We start from the raw sequence: 22,065 nt of genomic DNA on the forward strand, positions 1-22,065 counted from the left end.
TGAAGTTTGCTTTGGGTTAAACCAAAGATGCTGGAAAAATATTTGAGAAACCCTGCCTGAGTGTCTCAAGCTGTGGTTGGTATGTTCCATGGCAGGTGTTCAGCTCAGCCAGGGTTCCCCTGTTTATTTTTAATTTCAGGGTAAATTCTTTCACAAGCCTATCTCCCCATTCTGGAACGTGTTCAAACCTCTGCACCATTTGTTCCCCTTTGAGCCCTGTTGCAATAGAAACAACTGGGTAATAATATTTTGCTTCTATGCTGGCTGTGTCAAGAAGTAAGATCTCTCACCAACATATGGACCTTCTTAAAGAACCATTGAACATTCTCAATAGACTTTCTCCAATGGACTTACTAAAATAAGTGGGTGATTGTGTTTACTGCACTTAACCAGGGTTTGGCACCAGTAGCTGCTTTTTGTAAACAGGTGGACATCCATAACTTTGTTCTGGGAACATTCCATGTATTATGTCTCATACAAGCAATTGTTTACTTAAAAGCACGAGTCTCTATCCATTCTTTCCAATGAGTGCCAAGGAGCAGCCCGATGCCTGTTACAGGTTTTGAACTGTGTTTGGTAACTCAGGCTCTTATTTGATCATTTTTCATTGCACCAACCACTAATCACCTTCTTCTGCTCCTGAAGTATTTAGACAAATATTAATATTACCCCCAGGACAATCACAATACTGACTTCTTTTTAGGAAGTTGTAACAAAACAGGAGGGTCCTCATGGGAGATGATTAGACCGGCTTATCCAGGCGGCCTGCAAATAATGGAGACATAGGCAAGGCCAAACTGCAAGCTGGATGTGTAGGATCTTCACAGAATCTACTAATGGGAAGTGCTGACACATTTACTTATAATTTAAAAAGACACAGATTCAATAGTTATAGAATTAGTAGTATAGTTACTCACTATACAGTAACTCATTAGCCAGGTAGGTCACTACTTTAATATCTCTTCTTTGTCATAAATGTAGGTGAACATTTCCAAGGCTGCCATTGTTAATAACAAAGTCTGTAAGCCCCCCATAACCCCAGGTAAGGGCAATGGCTATTGTTTTCAGCTGCAGTTATCGATGCTACAGGCACAACATTGGGGTGCAAACATGGAGGGCAGTTGACACAGGAGCAAGGAGGCCCTGTTGTAGATTTGCCCCAGTGCTTTGTGTCCTCCCTAGTGCTCCTCGGATTACATGTTCCAAAGGGCAGTGTCAGACTGGGGGATTCTGGATCCACCAGGACTGCCACATCAATGCCCCTGCCACCCCAGGTGCCCCCTGCCCTAGCCAAAAATCCCCCTCGTCTCACTTCCTAACCACTCAGCCAGAGTGAACTATTTCCTGCACGTCTTTTTAGGTGATCACCGCGGGGGGTGGAGGTCAGTAAGGAGCACAGGAGCTGCCGGCTGTGGGCCACGTGTCTGGGCCAATGGGGCTCATGAGGACTGGGGGCCATCAGGTTTTTTCCCGGTATCCGATTTTTCCTGTTATCCCGTTGACCCAGTCCAACCCTGCAAGCTAGGGGTCTTGCACCCATTGTGAAAGAGTGTAATGAGTGCTCCCAGCACAGGACAACATATACAAATATTATTTTGCACCCCATTTCATTGGTACATGATAATAAAAGACTTGCAACATGTGTCAGTGATAATGTTTCTTTTTACTTGCCAACATTATCTACAAATATACATTTATTTTGTTCTTTCGCTTTGTATTTATTGATATACATTTCCATTTTTAGGCCAAGAGAAATAACTGTCACATTCCCAGCCACGAGCCAATCACTTTTACAGGAGAAACTGCCACGTAGAACTCATTGAGCCAACCGTCAGAAATCAGTATCCGTCTCGATTCACAGAAATTAAAAGATCTCTAACGTGATGAGTGCAAATCAAGAGATTCATATTAACGAATGCCAAAATGAATGGGACATGTGTGAATTAATTAGTCCACTGTGTGATTTCCATTGGTCCTTGTTGGAACAGTGGGACAAAATGGGGTTGAAGAAGCGACCACTGATTTTGAAAACTGTCAAATTCGACTAGGGAATTATTAAAATTAGATTCAAGTTTTTTTTTTTTTAAATTCAAATTAGATTTTCAAGAATTCGAGAATTTATCATACATTGGCCCCTTAAGAATTCAAATTAGACTATTTACCACCTTAAACCTGCCGAATTACTGTTTTAGCCTATGGCGGATGTTCTGGGATCAATTTTGAGTTTTTTTTAATCAAATTTGATTCGAAATCAATTCAGTTTGCGGGTTGATCCCATTCACCCGAGTTTCAAAAATTCTAATTTTTTGTCATTGGTCGAATTTCGAGTTCATGGGAGTTTTAAAAAACTTTAATGGAAATCGTTCTGATATGATTCAATAATGATATTTTTGTAGAGAGTGGTATTATAAGACAATTTGCAGTTGGTTTTCATTTTTTATTTGTTGTGGTTTTTGAGTTCTTTAGATTTTTATTCAGCAGCTCTCCAGTTTGTAGTTTTCACCATCTGGTTGCTAAGGTCAAAACTACCCAAGCAACTATACCTTGATTTGAATATGAATAGAAAGATGAGTAATAAAAAGTAGCAATAACAATAGATTTGTAGCCTTTGAGAGCATTTGTTTTTTAGATGGGGTCAACGACCCCCGTTTGAGCTGGAAACTATAAAAAAAGAAAAAATGAAGACCAGCTGAAAAGTTGCCTAGAAAAAGCCATTCTAAGACATACTAACAATCTTTTATTAGGCAGATTTTTAGTTTTGGGGTTGAATTGGCATTTAATCAGCCTCCCCAATTACCCAACACCCTACATACGGGTGCCTATGGGTATTTCCCTGTACTAAGCACAATTCAGCAGCAACATTGGAGGTAGAGGGGTTTTAACACATTTCCTAGTTCAACAGCACTCATTATCTGAACAGGACAGAATACTAGAGTTTTACTGTACAGGGTCCACTTGGTTTTAATCACAATCACAAATGAAAACACAATACTCCGCCTTCTGGTGCCCGTTATTTTATGAGTTCAATTGTAACCCCCCGACTGACTATTTACATGAATGTTCATTATGGTCCTATAAAACTCCATAAAACCCTTTGATCCTGATGGGGGGGGGAGTCATACTAATTTTCCATGCATTCCCAGACGGGGAACAGATTTTTTTTTAGAGAAATGTGCTAAGAACACACTGATGTATTGTAGAAAAAAATTCCTTTGGTGAAGATTTTCCTTATGTAAAGCCTATATATGCGACTGAGTTGCTTTCCTGTATAACCACAGCAATGAAAGAAAGAGCCGAGCACCTACATTTGTTATCCAGCAGTCCATTATTAATTATGACACCCTTTTGCTGGACATCAATATCATTTCCCAAGAATCATGAATTTGTGGGAAAAACTTGAATTCAAGTAAAGATTGTATTTTTTTCAACTGCAAAAAAATATTCACATCTCAGCGGTATCGTTTTAATGAATAATTCAGTTACGTATTTCATTGCCCCTCTCATAGGCATGGAGCAGTAGGGGTATCTTTGTAGGCTTCTTAAGGTTCCTTAAAAGGTTCCTGGTCATGTTAGTGGGCTACAGAATGCCCTCGTGCCTCTCTGTGACCTTCAATGCTTCGTGCATGCTGGCCGCCGAAAGCCTCCTGTTTATGTTGGTGTATTTGCATCTCAGGAGGTTCCAGAAGGTAGTCCTCAAGTCCCTGTTGAAGAAGGCATAGATCAAGGGGTTTATGAGAGAGTTGGTGTAGCCGAGCCACAGAAGAGTCCTCTCCAGTCTGAGGGGCATGCAGCTACACATGATACCACAGATGAACGGCCGAGCTGTAGACAACAAGAAGAAGGGCAACCAGCAAAAGGTGAAGGCCCCAACTATAATCCCCAGTGTCCGAGCCGCCTTCTGCTCTCGTTTGAAGATGGAGATATTTTTCCGATCTTGGCGGATGAGCTTGGACAAGGAGGCAAACTCTTCGACCGCTTTTTTCTTTTTGGAATTCTTCTTAGGCGGGAGCTTGTCCTCCAAGCAGTATATTCCTTCTTGCTCATAAAGCCGCGGGATGTTCACAAATTTGTGCTTCTCGGCGCTGATCTTAGCGGCCACGAAAATCCTCTGGTACATGACGAGCATGACCGTCATGGGGATGTAAAAGGCCACCGCCGTTGAGTAGACGGTATAGCCAAAGTCTTGACTAATCAGACACACCCTTTCCACGTTTACGTTTTTCGCCCACCCAAATAATGGCGGGAGAGTTATGGAAGCAGAAAGCAGCCAAACTATGAACACCATCTTAGCCATGAGCTTCCCATTTTGTCTGGCGGGATACGTTAAAGGGCGAGTTATTCCAAGGTATCTGTAAGACAAAAAAGGAGGAGACAGAATTCCTTTAGATGTATCGTGTTCTATTATTCAGTTTTGAACAACTCTGTTAAGTGGACTAATTGTGCCAATTGTACCAACCTATGCCAATTGTACTACTAACTGTACCAAGGTATAGAGCATCACAAGTGGAAATATATTTTACTTGCTGTACATCTCAGATACATGATTCTTTCATTTGCTCCAGGGCCGGGCCAAGCCGACCGTGCACCCTATCAAATAGATTTGAGGAACCCCTCATATAAACTTGCTACAGGCCCCTCCCACTTACCCATTTATGTGCATCACATGGTATATATCATGTACATTTATGGAAACCGATGACAATGGCGTCACTTTCCAATATTTATCATCATTGCTTCATATCTGAGATTCTCCACTCGCTTTATTAACCTAATTTGTCTTCTTTGTACTTTTGCAAGTTTCAATAATGTCCTTCCTTTGTACTGGAGACCAAAGCAGTGCCCCATAACACTGAATCTTACAGAAAGAGCAATGCATTGATGTTAAACAGCTGGAAGTCTTGGACAATTTTTCAATGATTGTATACAAGCAGATAAAGTCGCAATAACCAATGAGTGTAAAGACCCAATGATTTAATTCAAAGGAGAAGTATAGCGAAAAATGAAAATTTAATATAAGCTTTATCATACTAATAATAAAAAATAAGTAACGTTCTAAATACAATCAATTAAAAATTCTGTACTGTTTCTGAAACTGCTCCAGTGCTTGTGTCCAGGGTAAAAAATGACACATTATATTAATGGTTTAACAAACTGAAAAGGGGAAGTCATTATAGAAAAGTCTTAGGGGTAAATTTATCAAAGAGTGAAGTTCCGCCACTAGAGTGAAATTCCGCAGCTCTCCATTCATTTCTATGGGATTTTGAAAGGCGTATTTATCAATGGGTGAAAGTGAAAGTTCACCCTTTGATAAATACGCCTATAAAAATCCCATAGAAATGAATGGAGAGTGGCGGAACTTCACTATTAACTTCACTCTTTGATAAATATACCGCTTAAAGGGGAACTTTTGCAAAAATGAAAATTTTATACAAAAACTGAAATAAGAAACTTTCTAAATACAATCAATTAAATTTTATTCATCGTTTCTGAAATAATCAAGTTTATCTTCACTATTCCTCTCTCAGCATCTGTTTCTCTTCATTCTCTCTTCATGCAGCAGTTGGGTGTCAGATATTCACTGACAGTTAGATCCAATATATCTTATAGGGGGGCTCCTTTTGCCTAGAAGATGTATTAGAGGTCACTCTATTAACCTCACCAGACATCATGTCTCTCTACATGCAGGATTTGTGCAAACGGCAGATGCTTTGTTAGATTTTGTTTTTACCGGAATCAGTTATTTGATTGAGCTCTAATACATCTAATACATTGTATTAGGAAGATTCTTATTTCAGTTATTTTATTACATTTTCATTTTTGCGAAACTTCCCCTATAAGACTTTTCTATAATGACTTCCCCTTTCAGTATGTTAAACCATTAATATAATGTGAGCAGTGAGGGACACCCAATCACTTGTGTCCAGGGTCTGGCTGTGTTCTGCACCTAACACCCAATTGTATATTAATTAATCTCTTTAATGCTTTCTGTTATATTTCTGCGTTATATTTGGAATTTTGTTCAAGCTTTTGCTTGACAAAGGGGTTACGCCCCGAAACGTTGCATCCGCAATAAATGAGCAAGGGATTTCCCTGCTAGAAGCAACCCATGCTGTGCCAGTGTTTTCTTACTTTCCATTAGCTTTCAAGGTCACAACTTAATTATTATTCCCCTAAAATCTTTGTGTTCACATTTTTCTAGCTGTGACTCGTGCTGCTATTTTATGACTGAATTCTATTTATATTGTCATTTCTGGTCTATTTTGGTACCATGTTTGCCCTTTAAATATAAAAGATAAAATGTCTTTTCTATTCCAGTTAAAATAACGTTTCAAGGTTTAGCCCATGTTTTCAGTGCGAGCCAATTTCAGTCTGTTGCTGTCGGCTATCATTAGCCCCGGCCCCTTTGATAGTTCTGCTCATGTTACAGCCCAGGGCAGGGGATTTGCACAGTTAATGTTTTAATCAGCCACTATAACAAAACCAATTTAATGAATTCTGTCCATTAGAACTGCCTTTTAATATGGAAATGAAGTGGTTGATGGCAGAAATTAATCTGTTGCTCCAACTGGCTCCAATTTCATATTTAAAGCTTCAATAGTGCCGAGTCCTTGGGAGTCACATTCAGATTGTATATGTATATATGTGTCTGCTACAGTTTTATGAAAGACTCATACACAGCAAAATTACCACAAACCAGCAAAAATGATATATACATTATACTGTATTTATGTAAATTCATTATATTGAATAAAAGATAATTATACTTATTATATGGAAATGTAGGGACCAATTGGTGTTCTTTGATATTTATTTACTTTTCAATTGGGAAGATAGAAAACTTACCTCCCCTGAGCTCATTCCCACCCATTATTCTTTTAGAGAGTAAGGATTAACCTTTATGTGGGTTATCAGACCCCATTAAATTGTGGCCTTGGGCAGAGCACTGGTCTGAGTATATATGGATGGAAGGAGGTGTAGCCCCATTCAGGTGTTCACAGGAACTTCAGGTGATGGGTAAAGGTGTCAATACATGTGTCAGTACATGTGAGTTGGCAGCTTATTGGCCTTGACCGGACTTCCCTTGCCAAAAATCGGCCACATAATGGTTGGACAATCCCATCAGAGCAATGGCCACATTGGCTCATTGATGGAGCCCTCATGCCAACCACCTATATCTCCTTTGTTGTGATCTGTAGAGCCCAAGGATCAGGTCAAAAATGGAAAAAAAAATGATCAGGGAAAGATCTGCTTGTTTGGTTACCTCGCTAAACAAGTGGATTTTCATGTATATGGCCAGCTTAAAGGAGAACTAAACCCTTGACCCCCTCCATCCCTCCCCAATGCTTGCTTCACTGCCCAGCCCCAAGCTCCCTCCTCGCAGTATTTATTCTTTTTTGAAGTCTCCCTTCTGTTGACCTGCTATAAATTTGCAGAGTTTCGAAGAGTTCAAAGCGGCCATCTTCTATCTGCGTTATCATCTTCTTATGTAGGGCAGTGATGTTGAGCTTGGAGGAGCATGCACAGTTAAATATATGTCCTGAATCAGCTTCTACTGTCAACTCTGCAAATTTATAGAAGGTCAGCAGATGGTAGACTTATAAAAGAATAAATACTGTGGGCATGGAGCTTGGAGCAGGGGCAGTGAAGCAACAGTGGAGAGGGATGGAGGGGGTCAAGGTTTTAGTTCTCCTTTAAGTCTGATGGATGGTCAGATGTATAGTGGAGGCCATGTCTCATGGAGAAGGGAGAAGCTTGGTGTATGGAAGATCCCAGTATATGCAGAACCCCAAGTGGAGGTTAGGAAAAAGTTATCCCATAAAGTGAGGCTATATACTGGTACTAGTGTTAGGCTATTTGGTTTTTGAACAAGAGGTAGTCACAGTTAGTTAATAAGGAGTAAAGAGGGTTAGCACCCTAAGATTACGTCATACTGCTCCACCTAACCCATACGCTTCTGTAGTAGCTATGAGGTGATCACAATAGGATCACAAATAGCAAAAGTTTGTATTCTCTTTGAGTCCGAAAAGCACAGTTGCACGTCCTATAGCTCAAAGCACCTGCTTGCACTTTACACCAGGCGTAAGTAGGCAACAGGATGAATCTGGCTTTAGACTGGGCCTCTCCTGACTCAGGTGGCAACTAATTGGCCAACTTTGTGACCAAAACAATGGCCTCCCCAGCCAGTATATCTGATCAAGGATAGGTCAGAAAATCCTATTGGCCAAGGACCACACACACAGAATCTGCTGTTCCCAATCGGAATGGGGGTTTATGTGTTCAGTGCTCAGTAGTGCTTTATGGGGCTCATATAGAATTAAGATACGGTGTGGGGGTAGAAGAGGGATGTAGGAATGTAAAGAGGCTTCCAGTCACTATTGGAACCACATCAACAAGCAAGTATTATTTTGAATTAAAACAAGTTGCTTTTGTGATAACATAGGAATTCTTATCACATGAAAGAACAACATGGATTTAGGCTGCAGATTAGAAGGAAATGATTGATCTAATCCTCTCTTTTTCCTTCTATTTTACATCCGTATACTTGTATGACATTTCCCACAGTTCTGTTACCTTAGTTATCCAATAGCAGGTGCTGAGAAACAAGGACAAAGCACAGCCAACTGCTCGTGCCTAATAGAGTCACCATTAAATTACATGTGTTAAAGCTTATCACAGCCTATTGTATATGGGCTATTTTTGTCCATTTACATAAAATATGTTTCGTCCAAATTATACAGGCCAGTTTGTTCTTGTTGGTCTTAGTCTGTAAATGTTCTAATGCTCTTATTGGTTACAGGTTGCTCAAGTTTTGGGGATGTTACTTTGTTCCAAAGGGACACAGGATTTGTTTAAACCCTGGACCCAAAAATAAAATCAATTCTTGAAGTCAATGAACAGATCTGCAATTATTTGGGAACTTCACCAGTGTTGGACTGGGGGGTCCAGGATTTCTTCAGGCTCCCCAAGTCCCCTGCCCCAATCGCAATACTTTCTGCCCCAGCCACAATGCCCGGCACACTCCGATCCCAATCCAGAACCCAAGTGTTGTTAATGAATGTTGTTAATGGATGGCGTCAATTCGCACAACTGCATATTATTTTGTGCAAGAGCAGTTGTGGTCTTAAACGACCCCCCATGTCAACAAACAGTTATGTTCCTAATCATCATCAGAAAACCAGGTTTTGGAAAAAAATGTGCCCATGACTCACAAAGGCGACAACCTGCCATCACACAGGTGACCCAAAACAATTGCTTTGTCAATTTTTCAGTAACATTCATAATAGGCAATAATTAAAGAAGAGCAATTAGTATTTCTTCTTTAAAGATATCGGCAGGTCTGGAGAACCCGGTGAGATCTGCAAATGTCAGATTAATGGACGTGATTCATGTTAAAGGGCATGTAAAGGCCAAAAATAAAATCTAATTTTTACTTTCTTTAATGAAAAAGAAACCTATCTCCAATATACTTTAATTAAAAAATGTGTACCGTTTTTATAAGAAACCTGACTGTATGCAGTGAAATTCTCCCTTCATTTACTGCTGTGGATAGGAATTGTCAGACGGTCCCTAACTGCTGAGCAGGGAAACAATCATACTTATGAACAGCAGGGGGAGCCCCCACCTTACTTACAGCCATGCAGAACTCAAGCAACTTTGTTTATGATGATCCCTAAGCAGCCCAGACCACACTGAGCATGTGCACAGTCTTAGTCTTGCAAAGATGTTTAACAAAGTTACAAGATGGTGACCCCCTGTGGCCAACTTTGAAAGCATAAATTATTTGTTTGATTAGGCTTGTGGTGCAGTAAGTTCATGTTTATATTTAGTATACAAAATACAGCATTTCTAGCCTTATTCTATTTTAGACTTTACATGCCCTTTAAGAGTCACTGCTGGAGGTTAAGTTGGGTTATCCAAATGTAAACCGAAAATACAGCCATGGGAAAATGTTATTATTAATCTGAAACAGAGACTGACATTCGTGGGATTGAGGGAAGAGCTTATTTCAAATGAAAATGCAGTAATTCTGTTAATCATTCAGGCCTGACGGCTGCCGTACAGCGCTCCTTATAAAATAAAAACAAAAATTACATTCTGATTTATTTTATTGCCATTTCTGCCAAGATTTCTCATACTACCTTACATGCTTTAGTAATCCGCTGGCTCAGAGCTTTCAACTGAGTTTACAAGTAACTAAAACCATTAGAGTGGGACCATTTAACCAAAGCTTTGGGAGGTGAGGGCCTTAAATTGATTTAGGTGATAGGCCCAGTAAGTCACAGCTATAGCTGCAGGTTTATTTTTACTGTACAACCCATATTCCTACTTCAGAATCCTGGATACACCAAAGATTTGTGACCCCAATTAGACAGACAGGGAATGAGCTGACGAGTCCTTTGCGTTTCACTTACAAAATCAATTTAGAAAAGCCGGGGAAATGCATTTAGCTGGTACCAGTTATTGTCAGCGTAAGCAGTTTATAACCATCATGTTATGACATTTCTGCTGCCAACAAAATATCCCAATATCAGCGGCTGGAATGTTATTTTTACAGGATCTGAAACAACAAAGTAACCAATGCGCACACGTTGGGATTAGAAAAGTTTAAAAACATTTCCAATTATTTCCAGCTTCGCCGATTTATAAATTGTCAATTTTGACAGAAATGATTGCAGGTTCTCTGGGGCCCTGTGAATATAAAAAATTACCCCAAGTTGGTGCATTTTTAACAAAGTTTAGTTTTATTTCGTTTGGACACATAACAAGGCAGGATCAGAGGTGGTTTTATATCAACATCATTCCAACTGCATCAGAAATGTTTTGAAGCTTTATAGACATGCATAAGAATTTGAGCTTTTGATTATGGAATGTTTTGAGATATCGAAGGTAGTAGACTATGAGGAAGAAGTAAGTAGACTTTGAAGTAGCATAGGTAGCAGGTTATGAGTTAGTGAAGGTAGTAAGCTATAAGGTATTGATTATAGTTCATTATGAGGCACTGATGGTAGAAAGTTATGAGGCAGTGAAGGTAGTCGGTGATGAGATATTGGAGGTACTGGGCTATGAGGCAGTAAAGGTAATATGCTTTGACGTAGTCAAGGTAGAAGGCCATAAGGTTATGAAGTATTGAAGGTAGTAGGTTATGACACAGTGAAAGTAGTAGGCTATAAAGTACTGAAGGCAGTAGGCTATGAGGCAGTGAAGGTAGTAGACTACACGTTAGTGAAGGTAGTGAAGTGGTAAAGGTAGTGCGAGTTATAGTGAAATCTTGGGATTTTTGTGGTTAACACATTATGTAACTCTAAGCAGTGTCAGTCTGTGGCTACTAAAGCAAATAAAGTTTTGTCTTGCTTAAAAAAGGGCATTAACTCAAGGGATGAAACATAATTATGCCTCTTTAAAGGTCCCTGGAAAGGCCTCACCTTGATTATGCAGTGCAGTTTTGGGCTCCAATCCTTAAAGGAAAACTATACCCCCAAAATGAATATTTAAGTAACAGATAGTTTATATCAAACTAAGTGGCATATTAAAGAATCTTACCAAGCTGGAATATATATTTAAGTAAATCTTGCCCTTTTACATCTCTTGCCCTAACCCCCCATTTTGTGATGGTCTGTGTGTTGCCTCAATGATCACCTTACCAGAAATACTGCAGCTCTAATTGTAACAGAAAGAGATCACCTGACCAGAAATACTGCAGCTCTAACTGTAACTGGAAGAGATCACCTGACCAGAAATACTGCAGTTCTAACTGTAACAGGAAGAGATCACCTGACCAGAAATACTGCAGCTCTAACTGTAACAGGAAGAGATCACCTGACCAGAAATACTGCAGTTCTAACTGTAACAGGAAGAGATCACCTGACCAGAAATACTGCAGCTCTAACAGTAACAGGAAGAAATCACCTGACCAGAAATACTTCAGCTCTAACTGTAACAGGAAGAAGTGTGGAAGCAAAAGACACAACTCTGTCTGTTAATGGGATCATGTGACCTAACGGATGGTTTGTTTAAAATGTTTGTGTGCACCGTGAATAGTACGATCCCAGGGGACGGCCCTTATTTTTTAAAATGGCAATTTTCTATTTATGATTACCCAATGGCACATACTACTAGAAAAGTATTTTATTATGAAAATGGTTTATTTACATGAAGCAGGGTTTTACACATGAGCTGTTTTATGCAGTATCTTTTTATAGAGACCTACATTGTTTGAGGGTATAGTTTTATTTTAAAAAAGTAGGAAAGGCCATAAGTTAGACACCACCCAGTAATAGTATTATCTTACCTGATACCCCAGACTGGTGCTCGTATCAGTAGAAAACTGTCCCAGCCCAGGGTTCTTCTAATACCTCCCAACATTTTGGAAGTAAAAAGAGGGACAAAAAATTTTTTCCCGCACGTAGCGCAGCAATTTCTTTGACCACACCCCTTTCTGTGGCCACACCCCCTAATTACCATGTTTGTTTTACAAAATTTGGCAGGTTATGAAAGTTTGAAAATATTTCTCCTTATCTAAACTGTGTTTTTGTGTCTCAAAATTGTTACAAAGTATCTTATTTGCACCTGTTAGCTGTTCTGGGCTCTCTGCTAAAAGCCAATTAAGTGAGAAACTTTGTTTCTTTTTCTGGCTGTTCAGTGCAGAGAAAAGAGGGACTTTCCAGTACAAATGAGGGACTGCGGGTTCAGCTGTCAAAAGAGGGACTGTCCCTCCGAAAAAGGGACAGTTGGTAGGTATGTCTTCTCACCAAGCACCACAGAGAGATCCTCTTCCTGCTCCTTCTTTTTTATTTCACTTTACTGCACTGGGATTTTGTAGAAAGAAGAAGGGGATCACTCTGTGGAGCTCACTGGAAGAACCCTGGGCCAGGGCAGTTTTCTGCTGAAAGAAGAACCGGCCTGGAGTATCAGGTAAGTGACTTCAATAATCTGGGGGTGTTGTCTAGCTTGACCTATTATAACTCTACCCCTTTGTTTATTAGTTACCCAACTGTTAGCATTCAAGAAACCACGCTGTATTTAAAGGGGTTATTCTGAGACAATTTGCAATTGGTTTTTACTTTTTATTATTTGTGGTTTTTGAGTTATTTAGCTTTTTATTCAGCAGCTCTCCCGTTTGTAATTTCGGCCATCTGGTTGCTAGGGTCTAAATGACCCTAGCAACCATCCACTGATTTAAATAAGAAACTGGAATATGAATAGGAGAGGCCTGAACTGAAAGAAGAGAAATAAATATTCGCCAGAACAATAAATCAGTATTTTTTTTTTTTTGATGGAATCAGGGACCCCCCAGTTTGAAACCTGGAAAGAGTCAGAAGAAATAAAGGCCAATTGAAATCTGCTTAAAATGAGCAATTCTGTCTTTCTACACAGTCAGCTGGGCATGGGCTGTGGGTACACACTGACCCTGATCTAAATATACAAATAATAACATTTGATGCACTTTTACAGGTGACTGAACAGCGACACGAGGCACTTTATCCACACGTTCCAGGGGCTGCCAAGAAATGAATGAGATGAGCAGACACTAAATAGAGCAGAAAATGCAAAGGGAAGACTCAGTGATTTATTTGCAGCCTATAAATGTAGACAGCTCTGCCCTGATGGTACCGACAACTGCATTATCACTGCCGCTGTTTCAGCACTAAATAGTTCACAGTTTATAGCGAACGCTGACAAACAGGAATCCCCTATGTTAATTAAACAAATAGGTGCTCAGCAATTACTACTGATTAGGTACCGATCTCGTGTTACCAATCCCTATTTCTGTAGGGAAATGAGAGAGAGCAGACAGTAACCCTTCCAACACTTTCCTCTTGTCTCTATATATTAGGTACCTATCTAGTGTTACCAATCCCTATTTCTGTAGGGAAATGAGAGAGAGCAGACAGTAACCCTTCCAACACTTTCCTCTTGTCTCTATATATTAGGTACCTATCTAGTGTTACCAATCCCTATTTCTGTAGGGAAATGAGAGAGAGCAGACAGTAACCCTTCCAATACTTTCCTCTTGTCTCTATATATTAGGTACCTATCTAGTGCTACCAATCCCTATTTCTGTAGGGAAATGAGAGAGAGCAGACAGTAACCCTTCCAACACTTTCCTCTTGTCTCTATATATTAGGTACCTATCTAGTGCTACCAATCCCTATTTCTGTAGGGAAATGAGAGAGAGCAGACAGTAACCCTTCCAACACTTTCCTCTTGTCTCTATATATTAGGTACCTATCTAGTGCTACCAATCCCTATTTCTGTAGGGAAATGAGAGAGAGCAGACAGTAACCCTTGCAACACTTTCCTCTTGTCTCTATATATTAGGTACCTATCTAGTGCTACCAATCCCTATTTCTGTAGGGAAATGAGAGAGAGCAAACAGTAACCCTTCCAACACTTTCCTCTTGTCTCTATATATTAGGTACCTATCTAGTGTTACCAATCCCTATTTCTGTAGGGAAATGAGAGAGAGCAGACAGTAACCCTTCCAACACTTTCCTCTTGTCTCTATATATTAGGTACCTATCTAGTGTTACCAATCCCTATTTCTGTAGGGAAATGAGAGAGAGCAGACAGTAACCCTTCCAACACTTTCCTCTTGTCTCTATATATTAGGTACCTATCTAGTGTTACCAATCCCTATTTCTGTAGGGAAATGAGAGAGAGCAGACAGTAACCCTTCCAACACTTTCCTCTTGTCTCTATATATTAGGTACCTATCTAGTGCTACCAATCCCTATTTCTGTAGGGAAATGAGAGCAGAGCAGACAGTAACCCTTCCAACACTTTCCTCTTGTCTCTATATATTAGGTACCTATCTAGTGTTACCAATCCCTATTTCTGTAGGGAAATGAGAGAGAGCAGACAGTAACCCTTCCAACACTTTCCTCTTGTCTCTATATATTAGGTACCTATCTAGTGTTACCAATCCCTATTTCTGTAGGGAAATGAGAGAGAGCAGACAGTAACCCTTCCAACACTTTCCTATTTCTTATACAGGTATGGCACCTGTTATCCAGAATGCTCAGGATAATTTGGATCTTCATACATTAAGTCTACTAGAAAATCACATAAACATGAAATAAACCCAATAGTCCAATAAGGATTAATTATATCTTAGTTGGGATCAACTAGAATTTCCAAAATTATTTTTTTTGGATAAAATACTGTAGAGTCTATGGGAGATGACCTTTTCGTAATTCTGAGCTTTCTGGATAACAGGTTTCCAGATAAAGGATCCCATACCTGTATAAAGCACCTGCTGTATCTAGTGCTATTAATTTGTACTTCTGTAGGGGAAATGGCAGGCTGTAACCATGTAGACGTGTATCTGTTCCTGCATTGGATTTATGGAATCAGCTTTATAACCAAATATATATGTTGTTTGGGTTTTCCTATTAAACAAGCTAATGAGGACGGGAGCAGATAATTCTGCTGGAAAACATCAGTCAGACCGTGGGAAGAAGATCCCTATAATGTAAATTTTACACATCAGAGTCAGGGAGGAAATGACATTGACTTTGAACTGAGCAGAAATTTGTCTCCCTAAACGTGTGTCCCTTTCCCTCTAGAGATAAGGGTGGGAGCATTTGCACTTGAGGAAGGAAAGCACCGACACTTCCTATTAATTCCAGCAATTTATTGTCTATAAATGAAAGGGCCGTCATTCTGTTTTGTGGTTTAACCGTGTAAAAGCTGGAGTCACGGGGTGTGTCCTGACCGCGCATGGAGTAGGACGCACACCGGGTGAGCTCCGTATATCCTACATTTAGCCTGACTTATCACTGTAACACGTGAGGACAAGATTCGACCCAAGAGGGCACAACATCTGCCGCAGAGCATGGGTGGTAAGAACCAGCAAAATAAACGCAAAACCGTAGCCCCTACACGCATGGAACATTTTGTTCATAACCAAATCCAATATGGCGCAGGAGCCTAACCCACCGGAAACAGGGCCGCAAGATGCGACACCACAAGCGCAACCAACAGAGAACGTACGGTGGCCCTGGAAGACTCCTGCCTCCCTCTGCAACAAACAAAAACAAACAAACAAAATACCCAAGACTTACAACAACAAGTGGATCAATGGCGTCAAAAAGTAGATGACCTAGAGAATCGGGCGAGGCGCAGCAATATCCGCTTAATTGGTGGGCCAGAAAGGGAGGAAGGGGGCCACCCGAAAGCCTTTGTGGAAGGACTCCTTAAAGGGATACTGTCATGGGGAAAACATTTTTTTTCAAAATGCATCAGTTAATAGTGCTGCTCCAGCAGAATTTTGCACTAAAATCCATTTCTCAAAAGAGCAAACAGATTTTTTTATATTCAATTTTGAAATCTGACATGGGGCTAGACATTTTGTCAATTTCCCAGCTGCCCCTGGTCATGTGACTTGTGCCTGCACTTTAGGAGAGAAATGCTTTCTTGCAGGCTGCTGTTTTTCCTTCTCAATGTAACTGAATGTGTCTCAGTGGGACCTGGATTTTACTATTGAGTGTTGTTCTTAGATCTACCAGGCAGCTGTTATCTTGTGTTAGGGAGCTGCTATCTGGTTACCTTCCCATTGTTCTTTTGTTAGGCTGCTGGGGGGAAAAGGGAGGGGGTGATATCACTCCAATTTGCAGTACAGCAGTAAAGAGTGATTGAAGTTTATCAGAGCACAAGTCACATGACTTGGGGCAGCTGGGAAATTGACAATATGTCTAGCCCCATGTCAGATTTCAAAATTGAATATAAAAAAATCTGTTTGCTCTTTTGAGAAATGGATTTCAGTGCAGAATTCTGCTGGAGCAGCACTATTAACTGATTCATTTTGAAAAAATTTTTTTTCCCATGACAGTATCCCTTTAAAGAATGGGCAAGCTTGAGGCCCTGATCCCTGCGTTCTCCGTGGATCGGGCGCATAGAATTCCATCCAGGCCTCCTATACCTGGTGCCCCACCTAGGCCTCTGATAGCGCACATACATAATTGCAAGGATAGAGATAAACTCCTGGCAGTGGCGCGGACCAAAGGGCAAATCCAGTTGAACAACTCTAAAATCTCCATATATCCGGACTCCTGTTTGCCATGGCAATTGAACCTCTGGCAGCCATTATAAAAAGGGACCCAGAGATCATTGGTTGGGAATATGGGCCCATTCAAGAAAAAATACAACTACTTGGTTGATAGTGACAAGTCACTGGAGAAACTGGCTAATGTCCTCACGGCATTCGGCAACTTCTCGAGGCCTGAAAGTGAACCTCTCCAAGTCCAGCCTGTTTCCAGTAGACGGCCCCCCATTAATCCCAATAATCAAGAGTTTGTGGTAGTCTCTAAATTCAAATACTTGGGGGTGGAGGTCTCATTGCCGCCTTCATCCTACTGGGAATTGAATTTATATCCAATACTGGGATTGGTGGAATCCAAATTCAAACAATGGACAAACCTTCTCCTTAATCCGCAAGGCAGAATTAGTCTGATAAAGATGACCATACTCCCAAAAATTTTAGGCATGTTATCTCACTCTCCCATGGCCATCCCCTTAAGCTTTTTTCAGAAACTGGACAAACTAATGGGGCCCTTTATTTGGGGATCAGGTAGACCCGACTATGTCTTGATATTCTAAAGAGATCTGTAGCCCATGGGGGGGGGCAGCATTGCTGGATTCTTAACTATATTCTTTGGCTACGCAACTGGCCCATATAAAGCCCTGGGTCACCACGGACCCCCAATGCTTATCAACAGCTCTTCTAGAGGCAACAGTGGAACCTGAAATGCCAATTTTGCATAGGTTGCTGAGAACCTTAAAGGGGACCCGTCACCCAAAAAAATTATTCAAAATCCTATTTTATCACATTAGTCAAGCAAAATGAACTTTATTACACTATATAAATAATTTGAATCTTGTTTCCTTCAGTCTGGGAATTCATAATTATAACAAGCAGGCAGGAGCCATATTGAGGACACTGTTATTAAGACAAGTCTTGTATCATCTCAGAATCTTGTTTGTTCACCAGAATGGGGGACCTGATGTCCATCCCCATGTCCTGGCTACACAATTAAATGGTGAAGAGATTGGGGGGAATGTGGGGAGAGCAGTGACATGTAGGAAGTGCTGAATAGAAAGTGAAAGTAATTGCCTAAGGCATAGAGGAGGGGCAGACAATATTTGATTGACAGCTGGGATGTTTAACTGAGCTTACAACAGCTATGAATGTTTTAATAAAAATAGAAATTGGATTTCATGTTTAATTTGAAAAGGACTTTTATTATACAGATTTTTGTGTCTGGGTGACAGGTCCACTTTAACTGGCAGAACCCCCAAATCGGAACACCCCTTAATAACATTAGGTCAAAAAATGTGGAAGCATCCTCAACGTATATGCTTATCCCTGGCAAAACATCCAGACACTCCCATATTAACCAGTCACTCAGTGAATTCCAAAACATCGGATCAACAAAATTATGGACTGACAAGGGCATAAAATTATAAGGTATAGAAATACACTGGCACTCGAAGCAATTGAAATGCAGGGTTACCCCTTGCTATTTATTTTGTGCAAAAGTTTTTCCTTCTCAATGTAACTGAATGTGTCTCAGTGGGACATGGATTTTACTGTTATCTTGTGTTAGGGAGCTGTTATCTGGTTACCTTTCCATTGTTCTGTTGTTTGGATGCTGGGGGGGGGAAAGGGAGGGGGTTGATATCATTCCAACTTGCAGTACAGCAGTAAAGAGTGATTGAAGTTTATCAGAGCACAAGTCACATGACTTGGGGCAGCTGGGAAATTGACAATATGTCTAGCCCCATGTCAGATTTCAAAATTGAATATAAAAAAATCTGTTTGCTCTTTTGAGAAATGGATTTCAGTGCAGAATTCTGCTGGAGCAGCACTATTCATTTTGAAAAAAAATTTTTCCCCATGACAGTATCCCTTTAAGTATAGGCCAAAGCTCACAATATAATAAGTTCCAAATGCTAACTAATAGACAGTGTCGATGTGTAACTATGCAATGGAAAAAAAACAGTCTCTCCAACGCATCAATGCTGGCTGGATCAAATGAAAATACATATGACTAGAATGCAATACCTGTAAACCAAGAGCATCTCCAGAAAAATTTGAGTCATTATGGGGCGAGTGGCCCTCTCCCTAAATGAGCAAGGGAGAAACTGACCCATAAAGTATTGGACTCCTCAAATGCCACTAAGTGACAAAATGGTACACAAATTCCCACACTTATTTGGTTAGAATAATTTTTTCCCCTTTTTTTTCTTTTCTGTTCTTACTGGCTTAATACACTGCTCATACTGGGGCTCATTTATCAACACTGGGCAAATTTGCCCATGGGCAGTGACCCATGGCAACCAATCAGATTGCTGCATTCATTGTTCTACTTGCAGCTGGCTTTAAAAAGCTAATCACTGATTGGTTGCTATAGGTAACTGCCCATGGCCAAATTTGCCCAGTGTTGATAAATGAGCCCCAATATGTAGTAAGTTGACATGCAAACGACATGAGTTCTTATATATATAACCACTTAAGGGATGTGTATGAAACTGATATAAAACTCAAAATGATTGTGAATGCAATTGTTTGTCATGTTATGTACACAATAAAGGTTATGATGTTAAAAAAATTAATTTGACCCGTTTCGTTTCGCCAAAAATTTGCCGTCAGCGATTAATTAAATTCTATGGGCGTCAAAAAAAGTTTGTCGCGCGGCAAATTTTATTTGACGCACGCCGCCATACAAGTCTTTGGGCGTCATTTCCACCGCAAAACAAGGTGAAAAAATTCGCCCATCCCTACAGGTATGGGATCCGTTATCAGAAACCCCTTATCCAGATCACTCCGAATTACGAAAAGGCCATCTCACATTCACCATCTCGCAGACTCCATTTTATCCAAATAATCAAAAACAATTTCCTTTTCCTCTTTTCTCTATAATAATAATAAAACAGTTGCTTGTACTTGATCCCAACTAAGATATAATTAATCCTTATTGGAAGCAAAATCAGCCTATTGGGTTTATTTAATGTTTATATGATTTTCTAGTAGACTTAAGGTATGAAGATCCAAATTACGGAAAGATCTATTGTCCAAAAAACCTCAGGCCCTGAGCATTCTGTATAACAGGTCCCAAACTGTTTGATGTGGAGACTGATATTCTGAGACAATTTGCATTTGGTTTTGATTTTTTAATTATTAGTGGTTTTTGAGGAGTTTTTTTGGCTTTTTATTCGGCAGCTCTCCCAGTTTGCAATTTCAGCCATCCGGTCACTAGGGTCTAAATTCCCCTAGCAACCATGCTTTGATTTAGATGAGAAACTGGAATATGAATAGGAAAGGGCCTGAATAAAAAAAAGGAGGAATAAAAAGTAGCATTAACATCTGTAGCCTTAGGGCTCTTACAGACAAGCGTTTTTAGCTGCGTTCCGGTTTTATGCGTTCAGCCTCAGGGGAGCGCAGTAGTAGACGCACTGAATTATTTTCAATGGGGCTGTACTCACACAGACGCATGTAAGCGCCGAACGCAGGAAAAATGCAACATGCTGCGTCCCAACCTGCGTACATGCGTCTGTGTGAGTACAGCCCCATTGAAAATAATTCAGTGCGTCTACTCCTGCACTCCCCCGCGGCTGAACGCATAAAACCGGAACGCAGCTAAAAACACTTGTCTGTAAGAAGCCCTTACAGGGTATTTGTTTTTTAGATGGGGTCAGTGACCCCCATTTCAAAGCTGGAAAGAGTCAGAGGCAGAAGAAGGCAAATCATTTAAAAACTATGAAAAAAGAAAAAATTAAGGCCAATTGAAAGGTTGCTTAGAATTAGCCAGTCTATAACATACTAAAAGTTAACTGAAAGGTGAAGCACCCCTTTAATTGCATAGTAGCACCCTTCGCCCACACATGTTGGGTGCCAGTGCCCTTTTTTTCAAACGTTCATGTATTTCTCTCTGTCTCTAAAGTCAAAGTTTAAAGGGCACATCATAATGTTCCACTTCATACGGCGCCCCCCACATCAGCCTGTTTTGTGCAGATCTCAGACTGCAGCGATAGCAAAGTACAATGATTGTTGTAGTTCAGCGATATTCTTGGGGGGGGGTTAAAAACCAGAGCTTTCAAGGCCAAACATATCAAATGTCACTCTGCCTGGGAAAAAAGGGTACTGTTTTGTGTCAGCGTAACCATGGCAACAGCATTTAAACGCAGCCCCTCGCACGTTACGCTCCACACATAAGCCGAGATATCGGAGCACAGGAGTAATGTGCCTGTGCACTGCTGACAGTGGATAAGGGATACGCTGGAGTTATTTGGGGGTGTAGGTTTTTGTCCCACTGTGCTACACACGTCAGTGCTCTAATGCACCTTGGGAGGTTTGATGTGATCTTGCTGGCATGCCTGGGGTTCAATTATCTGAATCCATTTCTCGGACACTCAGATGTTTGTTTATTGTAAGCTGGATCCTGCTGCAAAAAGTAAAACTACAACAACCTGCAATACACTGGGCACACAGGACAACAGCCATCCGAGGAACTGGAGAGGGGGCACTGGGCATGTGTAGAGATTCCAAGTCTAGAGAAGACTTATTACTTTTACATATTTTTATTTTTTTATATTTTATTTCTATTGTGATATTTTGGGCTACTTTTTTTGGGCTGAACTGGGCGCTTGAACACATATTTGTGTGTGTCCCTTTCTGTGCCCTGAAAAGAGGTCACTTCTGTTCTTCAGATCCCTGGCAAGAGCCCCCTTTTCTTCCGCACCCTAAATACATTGTTCTTTTCTGCCCCTGGGAGAAACTCGTCTCAGGCAACATCACCCTGCAAGTTACACGGGCAGCAGACAGCTGAGCAGAGACTTGCCCTTTAATTGCTGGGCCCATTCTTTGCCAGTTTCTGCCCATTCCAAACTGAGCCTGAATGATAGAACTTTGCATTGGTGATTGAATAGTCTCCAAAATGTAAAGATAAAAAAGCCCAAACTACGTGCAGTACATTACATGATATTTGGGGTCACACAGTGGGTGTGGCCTAAAAAAATTGTCACTAAATTGTCCCAAAATGCCACGGGGGCTGTTTGGGCACAGGT

General features: G+C 40.5%; 1 protein-coding gene across 3 annotated transcripts in view; it reads right to left on the minus strand.

Moving 5' to 3' along the window:
* Positions 1-1,644: 1,644 nt before the first annotated feature.
* htr7l.S (5-hydroxytryptamine (serotonin) receptor 7, adenylate cyclase-coupled like S homeolog) overlaps positions 1,645-22,065 on the minus strand; it is a 35,928-nt gene continuing 15,507 nt past the window's right edge. For 2 of the 3 annotated variants that reach the window (XM_018232576.2, XM_041572676.1), the window contains one exon: positions 1,645-4,349. In XM_018232576.2, the coding sequence (XP_018088065.1) occupies positions 3,578-4,349 (772 nt within the window). In that variant the 3' untranslated portion in view covers positions 1,645-3,577. 3 annotated transcript variants of the gene reach the window in all.

The sequence above is a fragment of the Xenopus laevis genome, chromosome 1S, assembly GCF_017654675.1.
Source record: "Xenopus laevis strain J_2021 chromosome 1S, Xenopus_laevis_v10.1, whole genome shotgun sequence".
NCBI classification, from domain to species: domain Eukaryota; kingdom Metazoa; phylum Chordata; class Amphibia; order Anura; family Pipidae; genus Xenopus; species Xenopus laevis.